This window comes from Macrobrachium nipponense, chromosome 6 (assembly GCF_015104395.2).
Source record: "Macrobrachium nipponense isolate FS-2020 chromosome 6, ASM1510439v2, whole genome shotgun sequence".
Lineage (NCBI taxonomy): Eukaryota > Metazoa > Arthropoda > Malacostraca > Decapoda > Palaemonidae > Macrobrachium > Macrobrachium nipponense.
In genome coordinates this window covers 68,915,880-68,934,890 of record NC_061108.1, presented here as the reverse complement: position 1 = coordinate 68,934,890, position 19,011 = coordinate 68,915,880, and the positions used below count along the sequence as shown (strand labels likewise).

Sequence of the window (19,011 nt, the reverse complement as noted above, 5' to 3'; positions counted from 1 at the left end):
ACATTTTTAATGCTAGCTTTCATTTTCTTGAGGTGATAAGCAAGAAATTTTCAATCCAGCATCAGGCAGGAAAACTTGCATTTGTTTTCAAATACATCTAGCATACGTATTTTGACATCAAAATTTTGTAATGTTAAGTTTAATATTTCTTTTATTCTACTATGTTTGATATTTCATGTAAGAAAAAGAAGAAAATCTTGCAAAACCATTTTCAGGAATTGAACAGAATAGGTTTCGAAATTATTAGGAATTATGTAACATAATGTACAAGTACACTGTGTATGTTAGAAACATGTTTGAATCGAAAAAGAGAGCAATCAGTTGAAATTGGCTGGGTGGCATTGTTGTGTATGATAAGAATTTTTTAGCACTTTATGGAGCAAAATCTAGCAAAAAATTGCCATTCCCATTTGGCAACACTGGCATGCCCACGTTTTATGTTGTTATTGAAGTTGTGTTTGCCGCGTTCTTTAAATTGTACCAATATAAACGACTTAATTATGTGGCATCCAAAAGCCCCGGTTATTTTACTCTTATGGGAAAGAAGCCTAAATGTCGGATGAAGGTTATTACGTGTAATATCTTAACATGTGAAGAAAAGAGGCCCACGTGAGCATGCATATGTAGGCTTCTAGCTGTAATCCATAGGCTAGTAGGCCACATATGTACAGTAGCACATATACTACATATATTTAAGGCTAATGTTGTAAAATAACTTGGAAACTATCTTGAATTTAGTTTAAGGTGATAGTTGAAGACATATTTGGTGTTTGAACCACAGTAGGCAGTTATAAACATTGGAATAGTGGTCTTGGGTGGGTTAACTATTAAAGTAGGCAGTTTTTAGCAATTTTTAGGGGGGTTACCAGGATAACACGGGTATTTACTTATCATGGGGGTTCTGGTCCCTATCCCCCGTGATTATCGAGGCCCTACTGTATAGCAAGAGAGTCTGTGGGGGCGGTATTTATAGCAGCTTGGACCTAGAATTGGATTCTCATTGATCGGGCTGGTCTTGGGCGAAGTCGTGGGTCTCGCCTTGTTGGTCTCGGGGAGTCTGTATGTACATATGTAGTAAAATGTGGAACCTTACCTTTCGAGTGAGGCGATCTCCGAAAGTGGCGACAGAGGAGGAGGACAAATGGCAGAAAACATGAACACTTAACTTTACGAAACACATTAAAAAATGGCGGAAAACATTTACACTAAACTTTACGAAACACATTAACAAATGGCAGAAAACATTAACACTTAACTTTAAAAAAAACTTAAAATTAAATTTTTTTTCTTTTTTTTTATTTATAAATTTTTTTTCACTTTTTTATACTTTATATTTTTTACAAAATGTCAATTTCTTCACCACTTTCAACTTTCTGTTTTTTCGTATCACTTGGATCTGTTTTTTTGTATCACTTGGATCTTCCTGTTTGCTTACTAATACTAAAGGCCTCTTTAGAAAATAATTATCCAAGGAAGATTGCTTCTGCCTTCTTTTTTTTTACAATTTGCCTGAAACGACTCAGGCAAACGTCATTGAACTGCACAAGCATACGACTTGTGTAAGCCTTTTCGGGATGTCTCTTTTCTACAAATGATTGCACTTTATGAAAAGCAGCTAGAGTATCCTTAATTTCTGCTGTTGTCGCCGCTGCTAGAGAACTCTTCTTGAACGACGTTATGTTGCATGGCCTCCAACTCCTTCAGGTCATCCGTCGTAAGCTCCTCTTCGTGCTCCTCGAGAAGGTCATTGATGTCGTCCTCGTAAACGACCAGCCCCATGGACTTGCCGAGAGCAATGATTTCGTCAAGATCTGTTTGCGAAACAGTTTCAGGATCATCAACTGTTTCTGAATCTGCATCAGCTTCGCCCATGTTGAATCCCTCGAAGTTTCGGCCGGATACGGTATCAGGCCAGAGTTTCCTCCACGAAGAATTCAAGGTTTGCCTTGAAACCTGCCAAGTTGATCGATGAGTCGGATGCATATGTCGATATCGAAATGCTCCTTTCAAAATTCACGCAAGGTGAGGTTTGTGGTATCGGTGATGTTGAAACATCCCTTGAACAGATGTTTCGTATACAGCTTCTTAAAGTTCGATATCACTTGCTGGTCCATGGGCTGGAGGAGAGGGGTGGTGTTAGGTGGAAGATAAAGAACCTTTATGAAAGAATACTCCGCTAGGATATCTTCCTCGAAGCTAGGAGGGTGAGCAGGGCCACTAGGATATCTTCCTTGAAGCTAGGAGGGTGAGCAGGGGCATTGTCCAACACCAGCAGACGTTTCAGAGGGAGGCGCTTCTCTTCCAAGAATTTCTTCACTGTTGGGCCAAAACACAGATTTACCCACTCAGTGAACAAAAGTCTCGTTACCCAGGCTTTCGCATCAGCCCTCCACATCAGTGGAAGCTTCTCCTTTAGCACTTTGTAGGCCTTGAAGACTCGAGGAGTCTCCGAATGATAGACAAGTAGGGGCTTGACTTTACAATCCCCACTGGTGTTGGAACATAGTGCGAGCATAAGCCTGTGTTTCATAGGCTTATGCCCGGGTAGCTTCTTCTCTTCCTCCGTGCTGTATGTCCGACGAGGCATTTTTATCCAAAAAAGGCCAGTCTTGTCACAGTTGAAGACTTGCTGAGAACTGTAGCCTTCGTTGAGAGTCATCTCGTCGAATGTCTTAATAAAGGCTTCGGCCGCTTTCGTGTCCGAGCTGGCAGCTTCCCCATGCCGCACCACCGAGTGGATGCCAGTCCGTTCACAGAATTTATCAAACCACCCACGAGAAGCCTTGAAGTCTGGGGTTGGTGTCGATGTCCTTTCTCCTCCGTCGTCTTCGGCCTGGGCAATCAGATCACCGAAAATAGCGCTGGCCTTGTGGGAGATTGCCGTCTCGCTTATCGTATCGCCAGCAAATTCTTTGTCTTTTATCCATACAAGAAGCAGCCTCTCCATCTCATCATGCACGTGGCTCCTCTTGTTGGACAAAATAGTGACGCCCTTGGAAGGTGCAGCTGCTTTGATGGCTTCCTTCTGCGTAAGGATGGTTCCTATCGTTGACGGATTTCGGCCATATTCCTTAGCGATCACACTCAACCGCATGCCAGCTTCATACTTTTTAATGATCTCCATCTTTGTCTCCATAGAAAGCATCCTCTTCTTTCCGCAAACTTCAGCAACATTCTTGGGACCCATGGCTATAATCAAGTTAATTAAGTTCACACACAACACGATAAAGTAAAAAAGCGAAATCAGTAACATGAATGTACGTTAACAAACGAAATAGTACGTATATGTGAACGAACGAATTCCATGTGCGTACGATAACGCTGGTGCGATGAAGTGGCCGAAGGACGCCCTTATGTAGAGGCATGATGGGATAGATGCTGACCAATAGGAGAGCAGGATCTTACGGCGGTGACTAGCATCAGGAACCAATGGGAGAGTGGGTGGATGGTAGTGAGTCTACAGAGTTAGAGCCGCGCGAGTTTTAAAATGGTTCTTGGTGGTCCTGGCAAATCTCGGGACTTTACAGTACACCCTTTCGTAACCCGAATTATTTTCATATGCAGAAGCAAAAAAATGCAGAAGCAAAAAAATCTTCGTCTTTGCTTTCATAACTTGGATTTTTTGTAAGTAGGGACTTTTGTATGTCAAAGTTCCACTGTATATAATTAGCTTGATATTTTTGTCTGGGTCGGTGGGGCTGATGTTTTCCTCGGTCTTTTTGTCTGCGTTGACTCCCAGGATGAAATAGAGCAGCTGCGACATGCATTCCACGACCACAACTGCCTCACGTTCACGATTGAACATTGCCAAGACCGCCGCCTCACCTTCCTTGACGTCCTTGTCGAACAGCAAGATTCCGAATTCAGCACGAAGGTGTACACGAAGCCGACGAACCTGGGAATGTGCATGAATGGTGAGAGTGAGTGCCCTGAGAGGTATAAGCACTCCACCGTCAGCGCCTTCGTCAGGAGAGCCCTCTCACACTGCTACTCCTGGAATGACACACAGTGAGTTGGAGCGCGCCGCCCAGGTCCTCGACGACAACGGGCACACCAATCGTGCTGTTGATGAATCAGTAAGGAAGAAAATGGAAGCCTGGTACCACCAGGAACCCTGTCCCAACATTGCAGAACTCATCAAGCTTTTCTACAAGGGGCAATTCCACTGGAGGTACAAGGAGGATGAAGAAGCCCTCAAAAAGATCATCTAGGAAAACGTCAGCCCCACCGACTCAGACAAAAATATTAAGCTAATTATATATTTTAAAATGAAGAAGACGAGCAGCCCGGTGATGAGAAACAACCCTTCGGTGCCACTGCAGGATCCCTTGAAGAAGATGAGTGTCGTCTACCGTAACACATGCCCAGTCCGAGGATGCCTCAGCAAATACATCGGTATGACCTCCATGGATTTCTCCAAGCGAATCTCCTGCCACACCCAAGAAGGAGCCATATTCAACCACTCCAGGACTGCTCATAACAAACTAATAAAGATAAACTCAGAAAACGTTTCTCCTTCCCATCGCCGCCCAGAGAGCAGTGAACAACCCCCCAGCAATGCCAGATAATCAGGAGCCCCCACAGGATGATAGGACTCCTGCTACAGACAGAATTCCTGATGTTCACCCCCAGGCATACTACTATGACGCTCGCACAACAGAATCCCCAAGACCAACAAGACGAGACCCATGACTTCGCCCAAGACCGGCCCGACCAAGGAGAATCCAACTTTATGTCCGAGCTGCTATAAATACCGCCCCCGCAGACTCTCTGGCTATAGTCCTTCATCCAACTCGTCCGGAGATGACCTGTAAGAAGGTTGAAATGTCACGTGATACCAGCTATACCAGCACCAATACCAGCCCTAAACCAAAGATGACCCCAACTCGGAACTGAACTACGCAAACAGGATAATACTAGCACTGATGACGACCCTTGCTTGACCTGGACCTGAGATCCTGTTCTAATAAAAGATTACCTTCAGCATTTATAATTTTTTGAAAAATCCCAACATGAATATTGGCCAGTTACTCAGGAACATAAGCTGAGCTTGAGAAGCGTGTAAGGAAAATAGAAAAAAACAATATAAAAATCAACTGGCTTAATTCTGCCATTCTTTTTAACAATAATAATAATAATAACAATAATAATACGTAATAATAATACAATTCAAGTGGATCTTGTTTGTCTTATCCCTGGAGACAATAGGGGAAACATGTTGCCCCCCCCCCCCCCCCCCCTGCAAACCAGTTTGTCCGGTTCGAGGTGGGGGTGTGATAGGTAGGGGACCGGGAGGGTAGGGGAGACAGCAGCGATGAGTACTACGCCAACATACTCGTAATAATAATAATTTATGTACATAAACACATTTAGTGTCCAGTATACTCAAACGTGAAGGTGAATTCAGTGAATATTGGTTAGAGCCCATGCAAGTCTACTCCAGATCTTAACCTAAGCTTACAATTTATATTGCATAATGTATGCAGATATAGTAAATCAATAAATTCCATGGATTTCATATTGGCAGGAACTTAAAGAATTAATGTTTATTGTCCAGTCAGCACATTTTTTACTTGTTATAAATCTATAAATGATGTATACTTTACATTTATCTAACAAGATATACCATTCATGACTATCATCACAATACCACTCAGTTATCTATTATGATCAAATGTTATCACAAACAACTGATTATTGTGAGGTGGTGGTAACTGATGGTAAATGCATTGAGTTTTTTATGTGGCTGAATAATTTAAAGTGATTAATAGACAGTCTTGGAATGTCTGTCAGAAAAGTCAGTGGGTTATCATGAATGGCATCATGGACACATTTAGTGTGAAGCAGTTAACTGTTTGAGACTTGGGGAGCCTTAGGTATGTGTACAGGGTTACTGGTTAAGTACATATTTTGTAGAATACATGTATTTCCTCTTTACCAGTGATTGAAGTATATGGTATTTTATTGACCATAAAATTCATGTAATTAAATGAAAGAGATTTTGCTGTTGAATAAGTATAATGTAATGCATAAATGTGCATGTTTTCCTTGTACATACATATACGTACTAATAATGTCTGTATATTTTGCAGCTTGAACCATGGAATGTTGATACCATCAGCAGTGATGGATTCAGCAAAACAATCATTAATAAGCCAGCCAAGGGGAAGGAGGATGAGTTATCTGAAGAAGAGAGGGAGAAGCGAATGAAAGAATTTGTTAAGAAGAATGAAGTAAATATCAAGAAATATGGCATGTTTAGAAATTTTGATGATTCTCGAAGATTTCTTATGGTATGTATTACTTTTATTTTATTGTAGAGTTGTTTTTTAAATCTGTAGATTAGAATTACCAAAGAATTTGCCATTGTTGGGATTTTTTTATTATCATAGTGATCTGGGTTTATTGCAGCCTTTAAAACTGTACATATTTGTTCCAACAGGAATACAAACCTACTCTTTCATAGTTGGAGTTACTCACATAAGGTGCTCTTTGGCTGGCTTGACTCAAAACAAAATCCTAGCACCTGAAGCTGGCAATACACGTATGCAACTGGCACGTTGATTTCAACGACTGGCATAAATCAGTCAGTCTTTAAGGGGGCCGGCCGGAACCCTATATATGGTGGTATAGGGCGAAAAATGCAAAGTCATGAAAAAATTCATGGAGCTTCATATGGCAATTGAGAATACGTATACGAAATATTTCGTCAAAATTCCTCTTACTTTCATAGTTACAGGGTAATTAGTTATCGTAACTCAATAAGCCTAAAACATTGATCCGTACAAGAAAATGCAATATTTCTTCTATTATCGTAAATTTTGATAATTATTGTCAAAGAAATTGGGAGAAATGGCATCTGTAGACATTCCCCGAGTCGAGAAGGAGACTTCAGGCTCAGGTACCAAGTCCAGTCCTGATTTAGTGCGATCACAGACTTCAAGTAGTCTACACGTTCCATTTCACCTCTGCCATTCGCCCGCTTTTACGTATCTTTATGTATGTTTCGGCAAGAATTTCATCATGCCAATGAGGAAAAGACAAGGAAAACATCTCGCTAACATACAGACGAAGAAAAATCGCTCAAGTATTATTACAGAATATCATAATATATGCGTAGTTAGTGAAGAGAGAGAGGAGGGTTGCTTAGTAACGCCCCCGTCTTGCTTGACAGCACACGTCACACTATGCCCAAGGCTACGATCTTTGAGCAAAGAGATCTTCATTTATGATAAATAACAAAGTTTTGGTTTTTCAATACCCAAAATGGAATATGAAATTCATAATAATCAGGATTTATTAAATTGTCTTTGTAAAAATAGGGTACGCCTTCGAGTTTCACCTCTTGACATTCTCTTCCATTTTACGTTTGTTTATCTTTGTTTTGGGCAAGAATTTCATCATGCCAAAAAGGAAAATACAAGGAAAACATCTCGCTAACATATAGAAGAAGAAAATTCGCTGTAATAAGCCGAGTTAGTGAAGGGGAGAGAGAGAATTGCGTAGGAAGGAGTGCCCCATCTTGCCTCAAGCAGTGCCCCAGGCTGCGATATATGAGCAAAGGGATCATCATTTATGATTAAATTATGATAAATAAAATAGTTTTGGTTTATTAATACACAAAAAAGAAATATACATTCATAATAATCATTATTTATTAACATTGTCTTTATAGAAATACGAAGGAAAACTTTGAACGCCCGTATCTCAAAACTATACTTATTGACCTTCAAAATCTATCTTCTCACTTAGTTTTTAAGCTATAACATTGGAATTTGGTGTATAACTCAGAAAGACATTATAGAACAAATAGAGCCCTTTTTTTTCCAATTTTTGTTTCGTATTTTTTTTTTATAAATTTTGTTCTCCTGATTTATAGGGTTTATTTTTTTACCATATTGAAAAATTCATATCTAGCAAAAAAATGACTTTTGGAAAAAAAACTCCTCATTCGATTGGAGGTCTACATCAGGTCTATATATGGTAGTAATTCCAGGTCTTAATATTAAATATCAAGGGAGGAGATAGAATTTGAAAAATGGTTATTTTCGGGATAAATTGCCCTGGCGTCACAAAATCGAAGGTCAGAGGCGAAAATCATATGCGGTTTGGAGATGTCCCAAGTCACCTTATTAAGTGGTATGAATATCAAAGTCCTGTCCTTAAAAAAAGGGCATTAGCCGGCCGGCCCCCTTAACATGTATGGAGGCTATTGATGCCAGTCCTGTCTAGACTGGCCTCTCCTGTCATCCTTTCAGAATGTTGGAATGATTGGATCTTCATGCATCTTTTTGCACTAGTCTGCTATGTGTGGGGAGGGACTGGCAAAAGAAATTTCCACTTGCGCTAGTTTGCTACAGATCACTCCGGGACTGACAGGAGCACAGCCACTACATATTCATCTGGCCTCTTGAAATATGTAGAGCAAGTCAATTGATGTTTGGAGAATACCTAAGCAAACTGGAGCGTGTGCTAGTCCTGGCAGGACAAACCCGATGCCAGTCAACTTACATGCATGGCCAGCTTAAGCCTATGGCTTGACCAGACTTCTTGAAGTCTTCTTCCACTGTGATCTCACTTTCATTTTTGTTGCTGAGTTTTCCTTTGTGCATGCCATATGTATGAGATTTTTGTTGTTGTGTAACTATTACCTTGATGATTGTGATTATTTTCCTCTCAATAGCCATGTTTTGCACTTGTTGTGCAGTTTAGTTGTTTTGATTGGGCCCCAAGAGATGGCAAGAGATCTTTTCTGTGTTTTTTTCTTTGTCTGTGGTATGTGAGCCACATGGGTGACCTGTCATTGTTTCATGGTGGTGAGCATCCAGTCTCAACCCCTGGTGGGAAAAATGACTACCTTGGAGGAATGTAAGCCTAAGAATAGGCACCGTGCAGGCAAGGACAAACTTTGCTGTAAGTTCATATCCCCCTTAGCACTCATTCCACATTTGGTTTGCAGTTTTTGCAGGGGAAAAAGAGTGCATTCATTCCACATTTGGTTTGCAGTTTTTGCAGGGGAAAAAAGAGTGCGAGTGCACAAGAGATTATGTGACAAGTTTGTCGATTGGGAAGATTCACAGTGAATGCTCCATGAAACAGTAGGTTAAAGAAGACTTTCCTTACTCCTTTAGGGAGGGCTACCATGAGCCCTTTGTCAGTGCCTCCTTCAGTTCTAGTTTCCCCTAGACCTCCCGCTGCAGCCTCTTTCATTCCTTTCACTGTCCCCCCCATTCATTTACGTATTTTCCATCTAATTTTCCACCCACTAACAATTGTTTCATAGTGCAACTGTGAGGTTTCCCTCTTGTTACACCTTTCAAACCTTCATACTGTCAATTTCTCTTTCAGCTCTAAATGACCACATAGGTCCCAGCACTTGGCCTTTAGCTTAAATACAATTCTGTTCTAAAACCTGAGGATTAGTGAACTCTGTGACAGACCAAAGTGTAATGAGGAAGATGGCCGACATAAATGCTGTTATCATGTCTGTGCGAGTGGAATGTAGAGAAAACCAAGACAGTTGCTGTTGGACAGAAGATGAAGCCCTTGTGCCCTGAGTCCTTTATATTCTATCACTGCCAACTAGCACTATTCTGGCCAAGATCAACTACAGTGGTACCTCGACATACAAAAGGCTCAACTTACGAAAAACTCGAGATACGAAAGCAAATACGAAAAATTTTACAGCTCTACATACGAAAAGTTTTCAAGATACGAAAGGTTGTTGCTGTAAAGTCCCGAGATTCGCCCGGACCACAGAGAACAATTTTAAACTCCCGCGCCGCCAACTGAGTAACTCGCCACCATCCTCCGCTCTCCCATTGGTTCCTGATGCTAGTCACCCCATAAGGTCCTGCTCTCCTATTGGTCAGCATCTACCCCTTGTGCTTTAAGTATTCTATTGGTAAAAGGATATTGTAAATTGAAAAACTTATTCATGCAATACTTTTATAAAAAGAAACATTAGGTAAAGATAGAATAAAGAATAGAAATGAATGTTTATTATACTGTTTGGCAGTTTCAGTAGTTGAAGAGAGATAATGAAAATTTATGGCTTACTGTGTGAAGTGATTGCTTGGCGATCGTTCGATACTCATAAGTGCTGGATGTAAACAGAAGTTTGGAAGCTTTTTTTTGTTTTGTTTGTTTATTATAGTTAATGGTTACTTAATAATTATTTGAAATGATATGGAGGAGTTATGAAGTTCCATTTGACAACGTCTGTGTGTGTGAGAGAGAGAGAGAGAGAGAGAGAGAGAGAGAGAGAGAGAGAGAGAGAGAGAGAGAGAGAGAGAGAGAGAGAGAGAGAGAGAGGGTGTAATTGCTGTATGGATGGTTAATGACTGAATTGGTTGTTGGTAGGTTCGGGGCTGTCTGCTGGTCCTGTTGATTGTTAGAGTTCTGTGTTTTGAGTGTCTTTGAGTCAGTCTTAAGCCAGTCTTTGGTGAGAGCTGGTGACAGTAGTGTTGACAGCAGTTATTGGAGGAATTAAGTCAGTTGAGTTTTGTGTATTTTTTGTTGTTGTTTAGTCCTTGCTAAGTTTGATGTTGTTTGCTTAGAGTTGTTGGGCCTGTGTTGTTGTGAATTCTTGTGTTGTTATGTGTGAGGTTGTGTTCCTTCTTTGGTTGTTGTGTTGTTAGGTTGTAGTTATGTTCCTTGGTGGTTGTTGTGTTGTTGTTGAGTTGTGGTTGTTGTTATTATTGTCCTTGGTTGTTGTGTTGTTATTGGGTTGTAGTCCTTGGTCATTGTGTTGTGTTATTGGGTTGTGGGTTGTGATTTGTTGTGTTGTTGTTGGTATTTCTGTGACCTCAACCAGCGGACAGCACAGGATAGCTGGGAGTGACGTGATTGATTGGTAAGTACATGTGTGTGTGTGTGTGTTTTTTTTTTTTTTTTTTTTTTTTTTTTTTTTTTTTTTTTTGTCCTGCTGTATTTGTTGTGTAATGAAGAAAGTGTGATTGAGGGTGGATTTTGGCAGCTGGACTGATTAGGTATATGTGGGGGGGATTCTGCAGCTTGTTTTTTGAGCTTGTGATCCCGCCACATTATTTTTTGGCGCCCGAACAGGGACTGTTGGTGAGGCAGCTGCAGGGCAATTGGGGTATTAAATTGTGTGATTGGTGGAGAAAGTGAGGATGGAAGGGTTGAAGGAGATAGAGAGGCTGAAGGAGGAGTTACGGTTGGCGAGGGAAGCTAAGGGAAGGCTGGAAGTGGAGAATGAGAGGTTGAGGATAGAGTGTGAGGAGCAGAAGAGGGAGTTAGAGGAAATGAGAGGAATGTTAAGGAGTGCGAAAGTGGAAATGAAAGAAGAGGTGAAAGGAGCGGAAGAGAGAATGGTTGTGAAAATGGATGAAAAATTGGGGGTAATGATGAATGCAGTGCAAGAGATGATGCAGGAAATGATGAAGGGATTCGTGGGAGAGGGAGCTGTAGGAGGTAGGCCTACTGGGTCTTGTGACGGGCCAGGAGTGGTAAAGGAAGGAAAAGAGCGAGTGGATGAGTGTACGAGTGAAGAAGGGGATTCGGTTGTGATAGGTAAGGGAAAGAAGGGGAAGACACAGGATAAGGATAAACCTGAGGACAAGAATAAGAAAGTGGCTGAGGAAAAGAAGAAGACTAAGGGAAAGAAGGTTAGTAAGGGTGATGGACAGGATGAGACTAGGTCAGAATACATTGGGGAAGGGGCTGAGAGTGATTGGGATAGCGGTGAGTGGAAACAGGTAAGTAAAAAGAAGAAGGGTAAGAAGAGCGTAGTCAGGGGTATGGACGTGAGTATGGAAGTGGATTCGCTGTATTCGGAAGAGGGAAAGATGGGTCAGAATGGAAGTAGCGAAAGTGAGAGTGAGAGTGAGCGGGAAGTACGAAAGGCTGTGTATATGAGAGAGGTACCCCGATGTGCACAATACGAGGAACATGGTAGTAGGGACATAAGGGACTTTTTTGAGGAATATGAGAGGTATTGTGAGGCAAAGTATGGGGATAACAAGAGTGTCGGGGCAAGAGAGTTAGGTAACTTTTTGACGGGACTTTTGTTGAATATGTATAGGGTAATTATGAGTGTAGGGAATGTGCCGTATGAGAGTGTAAAAGCTAGGATTGTAGAACAGGCAAAGAGGATAAAGAGTAGCGTTAGATATAGGAGGAAGCAAGATTTTGAGGAGGCAAGAATGAATGTTGGTGAGTCGTTGTCGATGTATGTCTGTAGGTTAGAAACATTAGCTAGGAAAAAGTTTGGGGACGAAGGGATAAATGAGTGTAAGGAGTTAGTGCGAAAGTTGTTGGCGACTGTACCAGAGAGTGATATGAGTTTATAAGTCTGAAACGTAGGGAGAAAATGCGATGGACGAATGAAAGGTTAACATGGAACAACATTTTAGAAATAATAGAGGATTACGAGTTAGATAGGTGTATAAAAGAGAGTAGAAGTGTCAGTGTTAGGACTGAAGTAGCTGAGGTATTACCAGAGTTTAAAAGCTATAGGGAGGCAGTTTTGAAAGGGCCAAGGCGAATGGCAGAGCAAGTGGTAGATAGGAGTGTTAGGGCAAGTAATGTGAGTGTACTTAGCCCTAAAAGAGATAGGAGTGCGAGTGTTGGAAGAGTAGGGTCAGTTAGTCGTGAGCGAGATCAGTGTTATAGATGTGGTAAGCCAGGACACAGGAAGAATGAATGTCGTTGGGCGTTAGGAGCGTGCTTTGGGTGTGGGCAAACAGGGCATTTGGTGAGTGAGTGTAAGAAAGATAGGGATATTAAATGTTATAGGTGTGGACAGGTAGGGCATATAGCTAGTGGATGTCGGGGTACCCGTATGAACATAGTTTGCGGCAACTGCGGGAAGACCGGCATTATGCTAGGATGTGTAAAGAACAGCGTGCGAAATGTGTTGAATGTGGAATGGAAGGTCACGTGGCGAGTGTGTGTAGGCGAAAGAGGATGAGTCAGGCTGGGAATTCTGGAAACTAGGTGTTAAGGGGATTCAATTGGGTGGGTCCTCTAGTATGCGACAGTATGTTTGGGGGAATGCGATGAGTGAGTGGTTGAGGGTGAATAAATGTGAACCGAGTGTCAGTGAGCAAATGGGTCTGGAAGATCGGCAGTTGGTGTTGGTTGAGTATGGAAGGAAACAGGAAAAGCTAAGGAAAGGGAATGAAAGGGAGAAACATGAGCTGCATGATAGAGGGGTTAGTGTTAGGGTAAAAATGGTGGATAAGGCATGTAATACAGATGACTTTGTGTGTGGGTTTGAATTGACAGGGTTTAGTGAAGTTTCACCGGGAAGGGAATCAGGTGGTAAGGATGTAGTTGGCAGTATAAATGAGTCTCTTCGGGAGTTTGGCAGGAATGTAAATGAGGTGAGTGATTTGGTGGCAGAGTTACGAGAGATGTTCGGACAAGAGTTAGAGGGGGTAGATGAGATAGTGAATGGGATTTGGGGGGATGGTAGTGAGGGAGGTAATAACTGTAGTTTGACTGAAAGTGATCTGGGAGAAGTTGATGGCGGTGTAACTGAGAGTGTGTATGAGGGCCCTCAAACAAGATCCAGGGGACCTGCATCTGAGCATCCGTAGGTGTTGCGGAAGGCTATTTAGTGTGGGTGTTGTGAGTGAAAGGAGACGTTGTCAAATGTAACAGGGGAGGAAATATGGAGGAGTTATGAAGTTCCATTTGACAACGTCTGTGAGAGAGAGAGAGAGAGAGAGAGAGAGAGAGAGAGTGTAATTGCTGTATGGATGGTTAATGACTGAATTGGTTGTTGGTAGGGTCTGGGCTGTCTGCTGGTCCTGTTGATTGTTAGAGTTCTGTGTTTTGAGTGTCTTTGAGTCAGTCTTAAGCCAGTCTTTGGTGAGAGCTGGTGACAGTAGTGTTGACAGCAGTTATTGGAAGAATTAAGTCAGTTGAGTTTTGTGTATTTTTTGTTGTTGTTTAGTCCTTGCTAAGTTTGATGTTGTTTGCTTAGAGTTGTTGTGCCTGTGTTGTTGTGATTTCTTGTGTTGTTATGTGTGAGGTTGTGTTCCTTCTTTGGTTGTTGTGTTGTTAGGTTGTGGTTATGTTCCTTGATTGTTGTTGTGGTTGTGTTCCTTGGTGGTTGTTGTGTTGTTGTTGAGTTGTGGTTGTGTTCTTTGGTGGTTGTTGTTATTGTTGTCCTTGGTTGTTGTGTTGTTATTGGGTTGTAGTCCTTGGTCATTGTGTTGTGTTATTGGGTTGTGGGTTGTGATTTGTTGTGTTGTTGTTGGTATTTCTGTGACCTCAACCAGCGGACAGCACAGGATATCTGGGAGTGACGTGATTGATTGGTAAGTACATGTGTTTTGTGTGTACGTGTGTTTTTTTTTTTTTTTTTTTTTTTTTTTTTTTTTTTTTTTTGTCAATTGTCCTGCTGTATTTGTTGTGTAATGAAGAAAGTGAAATTGAGGGTGGATTTTGGCAGCTGGACTGATTAGGTATATGTGGGGGGGATTCTGCTGCTTGTTTTTTGAGCTTGTGATCCCGCCACAATGAGTACATGCAATACATTTAATAAAAAAATTGTGAATTAGATATCATAAAATATAAAATAAATCAGACTGCCAACAAATACGTATTTTTTAGAATTCTTCTTCTGTTTTAATATTATGTTACGTATACGTATGTTTCATTATAGCTGTCAGTAACTCGGTATCTCCATTAGGTAAAGATAGAATAAAGAATATAAATGAATGGTTATTATACTTATACTGTTTGGTAGTTTCATTAGTTGAAGAGAGATACTAATGAAAATTTATGGCTTACTGTGTGCAAGGAAAAATGATTGCTTGGCGTTCGTTCGGTACTCGTAAGACGGGTAAGAGCTGAATGTAAACAATCAATTAGAAGGTTTTTTTTTTGTTTTGTTTGTGTATTATAGTTAATGGAACACTGGGCAACAATTTTTTACTTTTTTAATGTTGTCTAGATTTCTACAACTGATTTAGGGTATTTTTGCACGGCTGAATCAGGAAATGGCATCCGTTTCTCTCCATCAGGTCAGGTTTTTGTGCTAAGTTGATTTGAAAAAAAATCAGATCTTGTGACAAAATCGATTACAATTTTGTGGCATTATCAGCTGATTTTTGTCAACACATATCATTCTAAATATGTTTTTTAGAGAAAAAAATGTTTTTCCAACAACATATATTGATTACCTGATAGAAACATCGATTACTGTAAACTGAATGGTGGGCATTGATAAAGGTAAGTACACGTAAATTGCATGTTGCTTCACCATTTTTCAAACTTCAGGGCTTGAACTTCCGTTTCTTCGAACTCCTGGAATGCTCAGCGGCAGGGAGGTCTCTCTTCAGAGTCCAACAGTAGTCAGCCATCATGACTGCGTCCCAGCGACCCTGATACCTGGTCTCCATCTCTTTCATGTCCTGATGGAATCTTTCCCTCTGCTCGTCACTCATTGAACCCAGGTTCTCAGGAACCCGGTCCATATGTGAAAATAGGTAGTGCATCTTGACGCTCATGTTGCAGCCCAGGTTTCCGAAAGCAGTCAGCATGTTATTGACAAGTTCTGCGTAGTTTCTGGCCTTATTGTTGCCAAGAAAGTTCTTCACTACCAAAACAAATGCCTTCCACGCTTCCAGTTCCACTTTGTTCATTGAGTTTTCGAACTCTGGATCTCTGATGAGCTGACGGATCTGAGGACCGTCAAAGATGCCAGCTTTCAACTTCTCCATGGTCAATCCTGGAAAAGCCTGGCACAAGTAAGTGAAGCAGTCACCATCCTTGTCCAGAGCCTTGGTGAACTGCTTGATTAAGCCGAGCTTGATGTGCAGCGGTGGGAAGAGTATTCTGTCTCTGTCCACCAAAGGGTCGTTGTTGACGTTCCTTTCTTTGCAAGGCACCAATTCCTCCCGCACAGGCCAGTCCTTCTTCGTGTAATGCTGAGCACGGTCCCTACTATCCCACATGCACAGAAAACATGGGTACTTGGTGAAGCCAGACTGTTGTCCCAACAAAAAGTTCACCATCTTCAAATCAACCCAAATAAACCACTTATGCTGACCATAACCAATTTTCTCCAGCACATACTTCACCGCTTCATACTGCTCCTTAAGTGTAGTCGAGTGAGCCAGGGGTATAGAGGCAAACTGGTTGCCGTTGTATAGCAGAACACATTTCAGTGATCGCTTGCTGCTGTCAATGAACAGTCTCCAATCTTTGGGTTCGTACTGTGGCACTCCAAGCTTGAGCAGAAGCTGCGCAATATCTGCACAGTACACCAAGTCCTTTTCTTCAGAGAAAAAACGGAGGTACTCTTGATGCCTGTTGCGGAAGAAGCTGATGCGAGCACTGTCAGAGAGGAGTTTTTTTTCCTTCAGTCTGGATGCCAAAAGTTCGGCAGAGTCCTTTGACAAGCTGAGGTCGCGAACTAGATCATTCAACTCCTTTTGGGAAAGTGGATGTGGAGCATCATCTTCAATAACCACTTCTTCTTCTTCTTCTTCTTCATGTCCTTCAATACTGGAGGCATCTTCGTCACTAATGTCAAGAAGTTTTCCGAAGATAGGCACTGGAATTTCGTCACATTGAGCTACAGGACGACGTGCTGATTGAAGATCAGCATACTTGAGGCTGCCCCGGTTCTTTCTGTTGATCCCAGTCACATCAATAGCGCAGAAGTAGCATTCAGTGACATGGTTTGTCGGCTCCCTCCAAACCATGGGAATTCCAAAGTTCAGACTCCTCTTGCCATTGGTCTACCCACGTAGAGTCTCGGTGCATGCCTTGCACACCATGTGTGGCGCCCAAGCTTTATCCTGGTCACCAAGTTTAATACCAAAGTAAGCATGGTAAGCACGCCTTATGAAACTTGACTGGCTTCCTATTAGGAGCAATGGTGTATTCTCCACATATGTAGCAGAACACGTCGGGCTTATTTCTGCACGATCTTCTGGCCGAAGCCATCTCATTCACCTGCAAAACAAAAATATGTACAAATTAGTCATAAGTTGGCGCATGTAGAGGTATTGTACATTCTTCAGAGTTCGTTATTTCAAGAAATACAACTTTTTTGTATCATTATCACAAAATTACAACCAGCGGCTTCACGTTTAGTTGCCACTTCCACTGTACACAACCACCGCAGCCCACTGCGTTCCGTGTTTGGCGCCACCAGCACGACAACGCAAATATTCCGCAACACACATGAAGCGAAAACACCCGAACATGCGCTGGTGGAACTTCCTATACACTCCGTGGGGCGGCTGCCCCATTAAGTTAGTTTTGATCCACCAACTTTATGCTTTGCCGCACCAATTTTTTTAAGATTTCGAGGTTTTTATGACTTTTCGACATAATCACCCAGAACTATCGGACCTGAATACTTCTTGTCATTAAAATAATAATTTCCAATAAAAAAAAATATTCGACATGGCATCTTACCCCCACCAACTTCTTCTAAAATGCTCCAAACAAGCGTACATGTGAACAAAAACGTAAAAATACGATATGTGGCCACAGCTCAAAAACTTGACCTGATTGAGCAAAACCAATGTGCAGTATTTTGCCTTTTTGGAGTCATATTTCTTCCGTCGCATCGGCGTCGTAACCCTAGAACATGTGTTTTAGGCCTGGAAATATAATTTACTGGGGTGTTTTTGGAGGGCTTGGAACGGATTAGCCATTTTACATGTAAAATGTGGTCCAAGATACGAAAACCTCATGATACGAAGGGCGCCTCGGAACGGATTAATTTTGTATCTCGAGGTACTACTGTACTTGAGAATTCTTTGTACATAATTGTTTGGTCTTCTCTTGTGGAGGCCTGGGCAGACCATGAGTGTGTAGCTTGTTTGAAGACTAAGAGCAGCTGTGCTTTAAAAAGTTATATCATATATAGTATATAAAATATATGCATATACAGTGGTCCCCCCCGTATTCGCGGGGGATGCGTACCAGACCCCCCCGCGAATAGTTAGAATCCGCGAATGTTTGGAACCCCTATAAAAACGCTAAAAACAGCCTATTTTGTTAGTTAAAACTTAAGAAAAGCCACTAAAAATGTTCATACTTGGTTTTTTTTAATAGTTTTATCACAAAAAGTGCATTTTATGATGAAATTGATAACAAAAACCAGGAATTTGTGGATATTTCTCATTGAAAAATACCGCGAATGCGCGAATTTTCCGCGAATAATGCAGGGAAACGTTCCCGAGAGAAATCCGCGAATGTGTGAGTCCACGAATCCGGAGAACGCGAATCTCCACAAGATACGCATGTCATAGTGGTAACTCTCTCTTTTGGCTGCATGGGTTTGAAGTACATATGTATGTACGTACAGTGGTTCCTCGAGATACGAAAGGCTCAACTTACGAAAAACTCGAGATACGAAAGCTAACATGAAAAATTTCACGGCTCTACATATGAAAATTTTTCAAGATACAAAAGGTTGTTGCTGGAAAGTCCGAGATTCGCCCAGATCACCGATAACAATTTTGAAACTCATGCGCCGCCAACTGAGTAGACTCGCCACCATCCTCCTGCTCTCCCATTGGTTCCTGATGCTAGTCACCGCCATGAGATCCTCTCTCCTATTGGTCAGCATCCTTCCCATCATGCATCTTACTACGTAGCAGCGTGCCTCGGCCACTCGGTACCAGCATCGCGGTATTCGTTCATTCTAACGATTTCGTTTATTAACGTAAATTCGTTAGTGATTTCGTTGCAGTATACGTACTTTATCGTGTTGTGTGAGAACTTTACTCTACTTATACGTAAATTACGTCCAGTATATATGTAGTCATGGGTCCCAAGAAAGTTGAAATTCACGGAAAGAAGAGAATGCTTTCTTTGGAGACAAAGATGGAGATTATCAAGAAGTATGAAGCTGGTATGCGATTGAGTGTGATCACCAAGGAATATGGCCGAAATCCGTTGACAATAGGCACCATCCTTAAGCAGAAGGATGTCATCAAAGCAGCTACACCTTCCAAGGGCGTCACAATTTTGTCCAGCAAGAGGACCCACGTGCACGACGAGATGGAACGA

General features: G+C 41.7%; 1 protein-coding gene across 1 annotated transcript in view; it reads left to right on the top strand.

Moving 5' to 3' along the window:
* LOC135216678 (hsp90 co-chaperone Cdc37-like) overlaps nucleotides 1-19,011 on the top strand; it is a 377,671-nt gene that overhangs the window by 134,218 nt on the left and 224,442 nt on the right. The window contains exon 4 of the mRNA XM_064252075.1: nucleotides 6,093-6,293. Within this exon, the coding sequence (XP_064108145.1) occupies nucleotides 6,093-6,293 (201 nt within the window). The remainder of the gene's footprint in view (nucleotides 1-6,092; nucleotides 6,294-19,011) is intronic.